The sequence below is a fragment of the Vicugna pacos genome, chromosome 2 (genome assembly GCF_048564905.1).
Source record: "Vicugna pacos chromosome 2, VicPac4, whole genome shotgun sequence".
Taxonomy (NCBI): domain Eukaryota; kingdom Metazoa; phylum Chordata; class Mammalia; order Artiodactyla; family Camelidae; genus Vicugna; species Vicugna pacos.
In genome coordinates, this window is record NC_132988.1 from 117,510,470 (window position 1) to 117,523,510 (window position 13,041).

The 13,041-nt window shown below is 52.1% G+C and overlaps 1 protein-coding gene across 4 annotated transcripts in view; it reads left to right on the forward strand.

Moving 5' to 3' along the window:
• The first annotated feature begins 3,988 nt into the window (after positions 1-3,988).
• Positions 3,989-13,041, forward strand: part of WFS1 (wolframin ER transmembrane glycoprotein) — a 33,965-nt gene continuing 24,912 nt past the window's right edge. Inside the window, exons 1-2 of one of the 4 annotated variants that reach the window (XM_072946497.1) lie at positions 3,989-4,071; positions 4,247-4,458. In XM_072946497.1, the coding sequence (XP_072802598.1) occupies positions 4,448-4,458 (11 nt within the window). In that variant the 5' untranslated portion in view covers positions 3,989-4,071; positions 4,247-4,447. Of the gene's footprint in view, positions 4,072-4,246; positions 4,459-9,616; positions 9,794-10,191; positions 10,216-11,046; positions 11,158-13,041 lie in introns of those variants that run through there. The other 3 variants (XM_072946502.1, XM_072946513.1, XM_006216364.4) reach the window with 3 other exon arrangements.

A 13,041-nucleotide genomic window follows, 5' to 3' on the forward strand; every position in this document is an offset into this window, starting at 1 on the left:
CCATGCTGTGGTGGGCTTAAAACAGCTGCAAATTCTTCATCACTCATCACGTTGAGCGTGGGCTGGCTCCCCTGTGACTTATTTCGAACAGCAGCTTGTGAACTTATTGTGGAAATAAATGCTAACTTCTGAGGCTGGGCCCTTTGGGATATGCAACTTCTGCTTTTGCCACCCCATCTCCACCCCGGCCCGTGGAGCCTCCCCCGTGTAAGGCAGCCGCCATGTAGGAAGCCCGCCCTAGACCACCACGCCACATGGAGGAGCCCGGGGTCCACTTCATGTGATGAAGCCTTCTTGGACCTTACAGCCCTGCTCAGCCACCAGCAGGAGGCCACCAAATGAAAGATCCCAGCTGATACCGCCTGCAGGAAAAGAACCACCCAGCTGACTCCTGCCCAAATTCCTGCCCCAGGACCACAGGCAAAGTAAAGTGGTTGTCTTCAGCCACTGAGTTTGGGCATAGTTTCTCATACAGCAACAGATAACTGATTCTCATGAAATATGCCTTCCTCCTCCCGAGGGGACCACTTTGGGACATGGGGTGTGGGGTTGCTATTCCTTTGTCTATTGGGTAATTTCCAAACTCTTCCAACGTTCTTCACCATCCAGCCCTCTCCAGCCTCACGGCAGGGCAGCTGCTCCCCACCACCTTTGCTCTCATCCGCCCAAACCTCCATCCCGACCACCCTGCTCTGTCACTTCTCCACACCTTTGCATCCATCCCAGCTTCCTCCAGGAAGGCCCTCTCCATCCTCTTCCAAGAGCAAAACTCTGTTCCTTCTTAGGACCCAGCTCAAATGTTACCCTTTCTCCAGATGCCCCCCGGCTGCCTCTGGACTCCACAGGCCCTCGTGGAGATGTCTGGACCTTCTTTTGACAATAACTCTGCTGCCCCTGTTGGGGCTCATCCTGGGCCCTAGCATCGCTTCAGGTAGAATGTACGTGCCGACGTCCAGCCAGACCATCCTCAGGGACCAAGGGCAGATGTACTGGAGGACGGCAGCCTGTGGTCCCTGCGTCCGGGCAGGACGGAGGCACTCTAAACTCTGGACAACCACCGGTACTTACCTTCTCCATGAAAAAAATTTCAACCCAACGAATTTGTGCAACATTTCACGGACCACACAGTCACCATCTCCAGCACCCAGAGACTCCCTCGTGCCCAGACTCCTTTCCTGTTTCAGAAGTTCTTCGGCAAGTCACAGAGCAAGTTGCAACCAGAGTCTGACAGCTTCCATTGTATCAAAAACTTAGGGAAAATAATTATCTGTGATCGCAGCCAGCTTTCTGGGTAATTTATATTTCTAACAATTGTCAAGAAACAATATCTTTTTTGCTAAAATGTCCAAACTGCTCCCAGAAATATCAAAAGTGCTTACCCCCCCAGCTTTCTCTGACAGTCTCCACATCGCCGACACCTGTCTATGGGACTCTGCTGCTGCTAAGTGGGTGTCTGGAAAGTTCTGGGAAGGATTTTGAATTGTTCTGCCCCTCCTGACAATCCCTAAGTGCTGTATGCCTAAGTTTTCTTCTATTGTTTCCTGCTAAAGTGAGCAAGAAGTTCCCTCTCCCACCTGCTCTGGGTTTTGTCAAGATGACAGCAGGGACTCGGACGGAAAGCTAGTCACTTCAGGAGGGAGGGAGGAGGTGCCACCCCCCCCCCACTGAAGGCACAGGAGGAAGTTCAGAGCCCACAGGCTGGGGGTGTTTGTTTAAAAGAGGCCTTTAGTGATACGAGGAACCCCTGCCCAGGTGAGATTGCTGGGTTTCAGATCTGGGGTCTGTAGATGGTGTGGCACTGCGGCAGGGATTGGGGACAATCAAAGCAAAGCGATGTCATGGTGTGACCTTGGGCAGGTCCGTCAACCTCGCAGAGCCCCTGACTCCCTACTGATACCCACCTCCTGGGGTCGTTGTGTGAATTTAATGAGCCACTTGGTGGAGTGACCGCTTGTAAGGAGTGATGATGACTTCTGGTGTGATGTGGAAGAAACTGGCATCCACCAGTCCCACTGTGTGCTGGCCGCTTCCCCACAGGCTATCTCACTGGCCTTCCCAACAACCTGTTGGGTACAGAGGTGTGCTGAGCTGCCACTCAGAGAGGTCCATGCGTCACCTGAACTAGGCTTACCTTGTGACCTCCACGCTCTGTTCTCCGATGTAAGGTCAGCACCTCTTGGGAGCAGCCAAGATGACCTTCAGTAGGTGATGAATAGATAAACTCTGGTACATCCTCACGATGGGATACTATTCAATGCCAAAAAGAGATGCGCTATCAAGGCATGAAAAGACATGGAGGGACCTTAAACGCCTATGACTAAGTGGAAGAAGCCAGTCTTACACAGGCTCCATATTATATGATTCCAATTACATGACATTCTGGAAAAGGCAAAACTATGGAGACAGTAGAAAGATCAGCGGTGACTGGGACTGGTCAGGGGAAGAACAGGATTTTGAGGGCAGTGGAGCAACTCTGTGTGATACTACAATGGTGGACACATGTCATTATACGTTTGTCCACCCCTACAGAATGCACAACACTGAGCATGAACCCTCACGTAAACTATGGACTTTCAGTGATGATGATGTGAGCACGCAGTTCTTTGATCTAACAAGTGTAACGAGGACACTGATGGTGGAGGAGGCGCTCGTGTTGGAGGGTAGGGGGTATGTGAGAAATATCTGTACTTTCTGCTCAGTTTTACTGTGAACCTGGAACTACTTTAAAAGATAAAGTCTATGTTTTAGAAAGAAGAAGAACCCCCCCAAAAAGAGTAAAGTCAGCACCTCCTCCAGGAAGCCTTCCTTGACTACTGCAGGCTGCAACAGTTTCTTCCTGTGCTGGGAATCTGCGGGCCAGCATGGCTTCTCCCCGATTATTCCATTCCTGTTCCCCAACAGGTGGCTGGAGTTTTCCAGCTTCTGAACCAAACCAGCCCATAAGCCCCTCCAGGGCAGGGATGGGGTGAGAGGAGGGGGTGTGCCTTAGACCCTTCTGTCTCTTGCCGTGAGGAAATGTGTAGTGGTTTCCCGGCAAATGTTGCCCTTGCTGCTGTGTCCAGCCCAGGAGACACAGAGCCCTGTGGCTTGTTGACCAAACCAGCTGCCTTCACTGACGCCATGGCCAGGCCCCAAGCTGGCTGCTTTTGTGGGCACCCCGGAACCCAGGGCAGCAGGCTGCGCCCATTTCCCAGGTGAGTGGCCCGAGGCTGGGGGCAGGGGTGCACCTCCCTGGCACTGCTCAGTGACTGTGCTGGTTATGTGTCGACTTGACTGGATTGAAGGGCGTCCAGACAGCTGGTAAAGCACTGTTTCTGAGTGCCTGTGAGGCTGTCTCCAGAAGAGATTAGCATTTGACTTAAGACCAAGTAAAGCAGGTCACGCTCCCTTGTGTGGGCAGGCATCATCATCCACTCAGGGCCTGAAATCACCCTGCTCCAGCTGGATGGCCGCCTTCCCCTGCCCTCGGACATCGGCTCAGGCCTTCTGACTTGGATGCAAACCACCACCAGCCTTCCTGGGTCCCCAGCCTCAGTAGATGGTGGGGCTTCTCTAGGATGTGCTGCCCCACCGTGTGGGCATTTGTCCTTCCTCTGCCTCCAAGCTGCCTTCGCATCCTCAGTGCTCTTTTTTCCGGTATGAAACTTCTCAGCGTACTTAGTGACTCATCCAGAGGCCCTTAAGCGGCAGTCACTGCCTCCAGAGATGAGTAAATCACGACTCAGACTCACGGGGGCTCAGAGCTGCCTGGCGACAATGCAGTGTGGGAGGGTGTCTAGGGGAGGGGTATGTGGAGGTGCAGGGAGGTGCGGGGAGCAGGGCGAGGGGCCCCTGATATCACATCCAGCCCTGGTGACACAGAGCCGTGTGACCAGCTCCAAGCCTCCTGTCAGAACTCTGGCCACTTCTGCTGCATTTCCAAGGAGACTGCAGAGTGGACTGTGAGCTCAGGTTTATAAAGGAAGATAGGAAAGGGGAGCAGGGGAGGGGGATGGTCAGGGAAGCGGGAAGAGAGATCTTGGAGACCCTCCACCTCCTTGGAGACAGAGGGAGGCCACCCGACCCATCAAGGTTAGGGAGATCCACTGAGCTGAAACACTAAAGAGAGCTTCCTGTCTTAGATGTGGTCAGGGGCAGGTGGGCTGGCCTCCAGGAGGGAGGCAGGGAAGGGGTGGGTAGCACGGCCAGAGTGCGCTCCAGACCTTGCTGAGTGCTGAATGTGGTTCCTCTACTCCTATCTGCCCAGGACTCTCCATAAATCTAAACTGCTGGTTCTGTTGGCCTGGGCAGGACCATCTCTCCAGGTGGTTTGATATTCGTGCAGCTGGGCGGGAACCTGCAGCCTGAAGCAGGGCTCCTCCACCTTTACCATCAACATGCATCACAGCGGTGTCTCTCTGGAAGGAAGACTCTGACTCAGAAGGTCTGCGGTGGGACGGCTTTCTGCATGTGTAACAGGTGCCCAGGTGAAGGATGAAGGACGAAGACCACTCTCAATTGCTTGCCTCCACAGTCACAGGGCTTAAACTTCTCTGACCACCTGAACCCCCCGGGAACCTCTTAAAATGCAGATGCGTGGGTGGTCCTGGGTCCATAGAAGCCCACAGTGTGACCAACATGCCCTATGTGCCCAGAGGGCCAGAGGCTCAGGACCTAGGTCGTTCAAAGGACACTTCCCCGACTCTCAGTAATGCTTGTTTATCCTCCTGGGACCCACAAGAGGGTGATTTGGCCCCTTCATTCTTTGATTTTGATGAGAACTGGTTTGAATGCCAACAGGTTGGTTCAGGACTTGGGTTATATTTATCCAGAGGCTGCCCTTGCAAGGGTTGGAATTTCCATGCCTCCCAAGCCTCATCTTCAGGACACCAGTGCACACTAGGTCACAACAAGACTACAGTCCCAATACAACATTAGGATTATATTAGTTTCCCGAGGCTGCTGTCAGGAGCAAATCACCACAAAAACTCAGTGGCTTAAAACAACAACAGTTCTGGAGCCAGACTCTGAAATCAGTATCATTGGACCAAAATCAAGAATCCATTTCCTGCCTCTTCCAGCATCAGTGGCTGCAGGCATTCTTTGGCTTATGGCCGCATCACTCCGATCTTCGAGGCCAGCCTCCTCAAATTTCTCTCTGCTCCATCTTCACATCATCTGCTTTGTCTGCCTCTGCCCCTCTCCTTCAAGGATGCTTGTGACTGCCGTTAGGGTCCACCTGGATAATCCGCGATAATTGCCCCAGCTCGTGTGATTATATCACACGTAGTTTAGTCACATTTGCAAAGACCTTTTTTCCCAAATAGAGGGACATTCACAGGTTCCAGAAAGTAGGACCTGATACCTAGAGGGACTTTTTTTTGCCTAATACACCAATGGTTTGAAAAAGGGCTCAACTCTGCTGTCCTTCAGAATATAACTCACCAACTTCCTCCCTCACTTTTCTTTGTACGCTTGGCATGTAGCCCAATGCCTGGAACTGACAGGATGTCAATAAATTTTTGCTGGGTAAAGTGAAGCGGGCTTTAAATAGGACTAGGGAAGGAAGCGGGCAAGCCCATGAAAGCAGAATCTGAAAACGGGGAGGAATCAGAGGACTGCAGGTGGGGCAATAGGGCCGAAGGGTGGAAGGCATTCTCAGATGTCACACTAAAGAGTCTGGACATTGTCCTGAAGGCAGGAAAGAGCTCCTGATGAAGCCATTCATTCATTCAATACTCAACAGCAAAGCACAGGCTTCAGCTTTGTGGCGCCATGAAGACAGGCCTCCTAGAGAGATGGCATTGAATTAAAACAAGAGCTGTGTTTTAGTAAGTTCTCTCTGTATTTGTAAGTTATTGCTCTAGGAGTTTGGTGCTGTGTTAGGGGTCTCTAGAGAAAGAGAACCAATAGGAGATATCTAGATCTTTATCTGTATCTGTATCTATCTTTAGAGAGAGATTTATTGTAAGGAATTGGCTCATGTGATGGTGGGGGCTGACAAATCCAAAATCTGCAGGGCGGACTGGAGACCTAGGGAAGAGTTGATTTTGCAACTCAAATCTGAAGGCCGTCTGCTGGCAGAGTTCCCTCGTCCTCAGGGGGAGGGAAGGGGAGAGTGGGGGACTTTGGTCGTTAACTCTTAAGGCCTTCAACTGATTGGGTGAGGCCTGCCCACATTGCACAAGGTCATCTGCTTTACCCAAAGTCTCCTGATATAAATGTCACTTGTATCTCAAAAACATCTTCACAGCAACATCTAGGACTGGTATTTGACCAAATCTTGGCCCTGCTGAGTTAACACATAAAAGTAACCGTCACAGCTGCTATATTTTCTGGTTCATTAAGATTTATGACTGTTGAATCTTTATGGATTGCACCTTGCACCATTACATAATATCCCTCTTGGTTCCTGTGAATGCTTTCTGCCTTGAATTCTTTATGCACCATTAATCTATCATTCTTGTTATTTTCTTAATTTCAGTTTTCCAATATTGTCCACTTTGGGCCTCTATTCGTCAGCATTTTAGGTGCATTCCTTGTAAATAGCACTTACACTGCATTTTGATTTTTATCCCAGTCTTATTAAGGGCTTTTGATAGGAAATTCAGCCCATTCACATTTCTTTAGAAAGTTAATATCCAAGATTTTAAATTTTTTCATCTTTTATTAAATTTTGTTGTTACTGCCATTATTTCCTCTTTCCCCCATTTCTGAATTTCGTTTCTTTATTCATTCCCCCAACACCCCAACCTCCACCCACGAATTCATAAGTTCTAGTCTGCTTTTTTCCCACTAGTTGGTGCTTTCCGATTCCTGATAGTCACAATTAAACCAATATTTCCCTGTTAATGTATGAAATGTAAATGGTAACAATGCCGTCCCCCGCCATGATATCACCCCACCCCACCTCCTGGCACCAAATCAGATCCCCGTACTTCTCCACTCCACCCCTTGCTCCCTCAAGTCCTGGGTTTTGCTAAGATCAATTCTATTGTTTACTTTCAGGCTAACACAGGTTTCCCTCACAGTAAATGGCTTATGTTTCAAGAATCCCTGCTTAGCAATTATCATACAGAATCCCAGGCATATTTACATTAAACCACATATTTTGCAAGGGTCACTGTTTACCACCATTTTCTGTGCTCCATGTCTGTTCTATTTCAAAAGATTGAACTGTGTCATGAGAGGGGACCTTCCATGGATGAAAGAGGCCCTCTCTGTGTCTTCCCATGTTGGATAATTTCTTTCTTTTGCCCTGACATATTAATTCCATCAGAGCAGGGGAAAGCCTTGTTGATCAGAAAATCACAGTCCCTGGACATCATTCCAAAGTTCCCTAGGAATCTGGCACCACCCTGTCTCTCCTTCCTCTGGACGTCACTGATTCTTTCTGGAACTCTGCACGATTTTCTCTTTATCTTGGAGGTGGAGGCTTCACAGCATAGCTTCAGCCCAGAGACATTTTCTTCTAGCACTTCTTTCATTTCTGTTTTTCTCCAGCTCCTTTTGGAGTGCCTGTTCTCTGCAAGCTGTACCTCCTGGAATGCCTGCAAGGGTCTCATTTTTTCCTGATGATTTACATGTAATTTTCCTCTACATTTAAAGGCACTTACTCCTTGTTATCTTCCAGTTTGCTAATTTTCCTCACCTCAACTGTTTTCTTTCTGAATTTACCTACTTATGATTTCTTAAGTTTTTTCCATTCCATGGCATATGTTAAATGTTTCTATGCTTTGACTGAGGTTCATTTTCTCTCTCTCATCTCCCAGGGAGGAATTGTTCAATCTGTCCTCTTCCCTCTGTTTATTGAGCTCCTTCAAATGTTTCGGCCTCTATGTGATGGATTTTCGGTGCCAAGGACCAGGTCATGATGGTCTTTTGGGCAGTGACCAGCCAACAGGGGTGGATGATGAGTTGTTCCTGTAGACAGTGATGAATGAGTTGGAAAAGTCTTACTGAGATGCTGGGGGTTGGTGTCTCTGCTCCCAGCTTCCCAGGGGCAAGGAGGGCTGCTTGGTTCCCAAGGGTATGTTGCAGGAGCCATTCAGATCAGTTCCCAGATCTTGGAGATGAAGGAGAGGATGGGCAGTAAAGATGGGTGGGTTAGAAATTAAAGAAACATCTTAGCTTTTCAAAGAGCTGCTAAGCTCCCAATAGATAAATGAGAGAGAGGATGCTTCTCAAAACTGAGAAACATGAAACATCTGGCCCCTTAGTTACTGTAGAAATGCAAATTACAATTGTAAAGAGACCATTTTTCACTTACCATATTAGGTAAGCGTAAAAAATAAAATGTTTCCCAAGCTGGTGTGTGCCCCTCAGAGGTAAACTGGAGGCAACTTGGAGAACCTTGTTTTGGTGAACTATAGCTATAGATCTGATGGACCCTATCAGGATCCAGTACTCCTGCTTCTAGGACTTTGCCCTCATGAAATAGTCATGCAGTGCAGTCGTGATGACTTTTGAAAATCCTTTCTTAAATATGCATAGGCCTCAAAATGTGAATGGTAATAGCCTTTGAGTGATTTTTCCCCCTTCTTTCTATTTTGTGTAATTCTCCAGATTTTCTGTGATTAGTATAAGGGGAAAAAGCGCTCTGTGTGACTTTGGACAAATGACCACTTATGTCTGTGCCCCAATAGTCTCATCAATAAAAATGAGCCCAATGCCACCTGCCTCACAGGGTCACTGGGAGGGAAATAAAAAACCTCGATGTGTGAAAGCTCCCCCCAAATTGAGCCTGGAGCAGAATCTTTGCTCCCGACATGTGGGTAGCATATTTCCGGCAGCCATTCTGAGCTGCAGTTTCTCCAGCAATAACCCAGGACAGGCAGCTTAGGTTGGCTTTGAGGACCAGACATAGGGCAGACACAGCCCTGGGGGTCCGGGGCCACCAGCCAGGGCTTCACAGTCCCAAGGCCTGGCTCAAGTGTAGACCTTTGCCCTCATTTCCAAACTACATCTCTCAGACCTCAGGCCAGGGCGGAAAGAAGAGGGTTTCCGAACCGGCTGAGCCTTGTACCACTCCCTCGGCTAATAATATATATTCTTAAACGAATCCCACAATTACCTTGTGAAAGCGTGACACATTGCATTTGATTTTATGCATTTAAAGCAGCACTTCGTTACAGGTACGCATTTAAAATGGGCCACATTTTTCTATCCCTGCTACTGTCTTTGGAATTAAGGCGTCTGGTATATAGTGCGCGCGCAACCTGTTAGTTAATATTGCAATAGTGATGATACTGAATCTGAAGTTGACGACCCTGGGGCCAGAGTAGTGGGTTAAAGGTGGGTCTGTCTCACCCAAGGGTCCAATCACTTGTTAACGCACCGAGGTGAGCTGCTTTGCCCAGCGAACAGACGCCCTGTGGGCGTGGCTTGGTGGGCGGGGCGGGGCCGGGCTCGAGTCCTCTCGGAAACTTTCGTTGTGGGCGTGTCGGACCCGCCCTCCTGGCGACCTCGAGTCTGTAGGCGAAGCGGGCGAAGCGGCGACCGCAAGGCGAGGCGCTCTGTGATTGGCAGGGGAGCCCGATGATTGGCAGGCTTGCTGGCCACTCAGTGGGCCGAGGTGGTGCCGCGTCCTCCGGGCCGCGTCGGGAGTGGAGAGCGTCATGTAGCCCCGCCCCCAGCCCCGGCCCTCGCTGCGCTGGGGGCCGCGCTCGCCAGCTCCGACTGTAGCCAGTCCTGGCCGCTGGGTCCCGGCCGCGCGTCTGCGGGCCAGGTGCAATTAACTCCTCCCGAGCAACTTTGCGGCGAGCCCGGAGGCCCACGGGCGTCGCGGCGCCGCGTGCGGCTCACTCGCGGGCGGGTGAGTACTTCAGGGCAAGGGGCGGTCGCACGGAGTGCTGGAAAGAGACCTGGGAGCGCCTGGAGTTGTCTCCTCCCTCGGGCCTCAGTTTCCCCATATGAGTGGATGGGTGGCTGGTACCAACGTCCCCTGCAAGTTCCCCAGAAGTTGGAGGGCCGGGGTCTCGCTCTCTCCACCACTCACGGCGGCCCCTGCCGGGGCCCCGATGGCGTCTTCCTCGAGGGGTGCGCGCCCCCTCGGCCCCAGTCCCGGTACCCGGGGACATCTTGGGGCACAGCGCGCTCCGAGCACTGTCACGCCCGCGAGCCTCGCTTCGAAACCCTATTGCCGGCGGGAAAACCTGCCCCAGAGGCAGACGGCTCGTGGTGCTGGGGACCCGGCGAGTGGCAAGGGGTGCCTCCTCCCCGTGTCCCACTACATCGGTCTGTAGTTGCCCTGTCATGGCCCTTCCCCCGTGGCCGTCGCCTCTGGAAGGCGCTAGGGCCCCTAGTTGGGGGCTGCAGGAGGTGCTGGGGGATTCATTCCCCAAGTGGGGACCCTCCCACCTGAGGGGGCAGCTTCTGGGTCAGGCTGAAGCCCCCACTGCCCACGTAGAATCTGTGTGGCAGTTACTCCCCCAGGGGTTCCTCCTCAGTAAGGGGTAGTGGGGGGAGGCAGGAGCAGCCCCTGGGCCCTGGGTGGTGTAAACCCTGCCCTCTGGAATATCAGTTTCTGTTTGGGTAGATGGAAACTTTCTGGTGAATCTGACCCAGCCCTTTTGAGTGTGATGGAGCTGGACTCTCCCACACCATTTGTTATAATTAATGTCAAGAAATTCCAAGAAACTGACATTTGTACATTTGGCCTCCAGGTAGTCTTAGGGGTAGGAATTATAGCCCCATGTGAAACATGAGGAAGCTAAGGCTCATTGGGGTTTGGTGATCTGCCCAAGACCACACAGATGATTGGTCAGAGCCTAGTGGGGCACCTCTGCCTCTGGGCAGGCGCTGAGAACAAGTGCCTGCCTCTCCTCACCTTGGACAGTGACCTTTGGCATTTGGCCCATTTGTAAAGGGCTTTCCCTTCTGCCGGGATCCATCACTCAGGGAGCGATGCCCTGGGTAGCCAGTGTGCTGGCTGCCCGCCCTCACTGCAGCCCCAGTGAGGGAGCCATGCCAACAGAAGCCCAGAGGCCACACTTGTCACTGCCCATACTGTCCCCTCTGTCTCCAAGGGGCTATGATTCTCACAGGAGCCCCTACGCATTTCACCAGGGATTCGGAGGAAGGTTCCTTTGTACGCTTGCTCCCCCAGCAGATGGACCTTTGACTGGACACAGGAAAGGTTGCTGGGAGACCACATCTCATCTTTCCCTGGATAGAAGAGTACGTGGAGGGCTCCCCACTCAGGCCTCCCCTGTCCCTCCCAAGCCAGGGCTGGACTGGCCTTGGGGTTGGTCTCAGCTCAATCCTGGGCCCCCAGAGTGCCTGTGCTATGGGACAGAGACCAAACCCTGGTCCACGACAGTGGTGACGAGAGGAAAGCATGATAAAAGAGGGAGCTTTGTGCCTCATACGGCCCCCTCTCTTCCCCTAGGTCCCTTCCTCAGAGAGTGGCACCACCACCATGGTCCCCAGTCACAAGCCAGGCTGCACTCTGCTTCCCCACGCTCACATTCATGGGTGATGCTTCTGTCTCCTGACTTGGGAGCCGGGCTCCGATGCCTGCCCTGGGCCAGGCCTCCTCACTTTCCCTGGAAGGCCACTCAGCCCCCTCCCTGGTCTCACTAGCCTGTCCCCAAACAGCCTGGTGGCTCTTTACCTGCCACTGCCCTGCAGCACTGCCCTGCACTTCCTTCTGCCCTGGGCTCAGCCCCAGCACTCAGCCTGGCGCTTGTTCAGGCCCTCGGGACCTGCCCCAGGTTCCTGGCTGCCCATTCAGCCTCTTTTCTCCTTCCCGTGTCCCCTCCCAGAGTCACTTCCCAGCCGCCTACACCTTCCTGGCCACAGTGCTGGCACGTTCTCTGTCCACTGCCTTTTCCCCTGGGCAGTCCCTGCTGAAATGCCCACACACCTCCATTCTTCCCTCCCTTCACCCTTGTCTGGCTCGTGCCTGTTTGTCCTGAAGGCTTAGCCAAGGCCTCTTGTCCAGAGTCCCCACCCTGCCCCTTTCCCGCCACTGAGTGTGGCCCCTCCTGTGCTTGCAGCCCCCAGGTGCTGCATCACTGTGGTTGTCTGCTTACGTGTCGTCCTTCCCATCTGGGCTGAGTGCTCGAAGGCCAGTCCTGCGGGATCTTCTCTGGGGCAAGATCGGCCCACAGTCCGTGCCTGCTGACCTGCCCAGGCCAGGCACGGGGCATTCCCAGATTGACTCCCTCTTTGTCCTGTGAACTTGGCACACTGGGTAGAGCTGGAATGTTCCTTGGTTTGGCCCTTAATACTGTGGGGCAAAAATAGGTACCTGGGAGTCTCCAAGGGCTTCGTGCCCTTGTCTTAAGGAGCAGCGCTGTGCCAGGTGGCAGGGCCGGGCTGGGCTGTCCAGGCCGGAGCAGATTTCCCAGACCCGGGGTACCCCTGAGCCTCTCCCTCTGGGCTCAGTTGCAGATGGGTTTTACACTGCTTATTTGTTTCTTTTTAAATGGAGGTACTGTGGATGGAACCCAGGACCTCCTGTATGCTAAGCATGTGCTCTACCGCTGCGCTATACCCTCCCCCAGATGAGTTTTCGAATGACATTTGGTTGTAATTCCAAAAACCTCGCACATTCATTATGGAAAATTAAGGAAATACGTTTAGAAAAAGAATAAAAGGAAGCTACCGGTAATCCCCCCACGCAGAGATAGACAGGAGTACCATTGGGAGGCATTTTCTTCCATCTTTTTTGTGCAGATAAACTTTGCTTTCATCCTAAATAGACTCAGAGTAATATCTCATGCTGCTTTAAATCCTTTTAACAGCGTTACACAAACATTTCCTTGTCTTAGATGTTCTTATACAAGGCGGTGGTTAACAGCTAGTGTGGCACACCCTGGAGGGGCTTTGAGCTGCCTTCTCTGGACGGTGCTGCAAAGTACCGCTGTGATGGACCCCAGAGAGGTGCTCCGTAAGAGGGACGTGTGGTGGTCTGCAGTGGCACGTGGATGTCAAAGAGCAGCAAGTGGGATGGAGGTGGAACCGTGGGCATCCCGGGTTATTCCCTGGGCTGGGATCCTGGCGGTGGAGGCTGTGGTCAGAGGATGCGTGAACATCCTTAAGGCTTCCCTGGGGGCT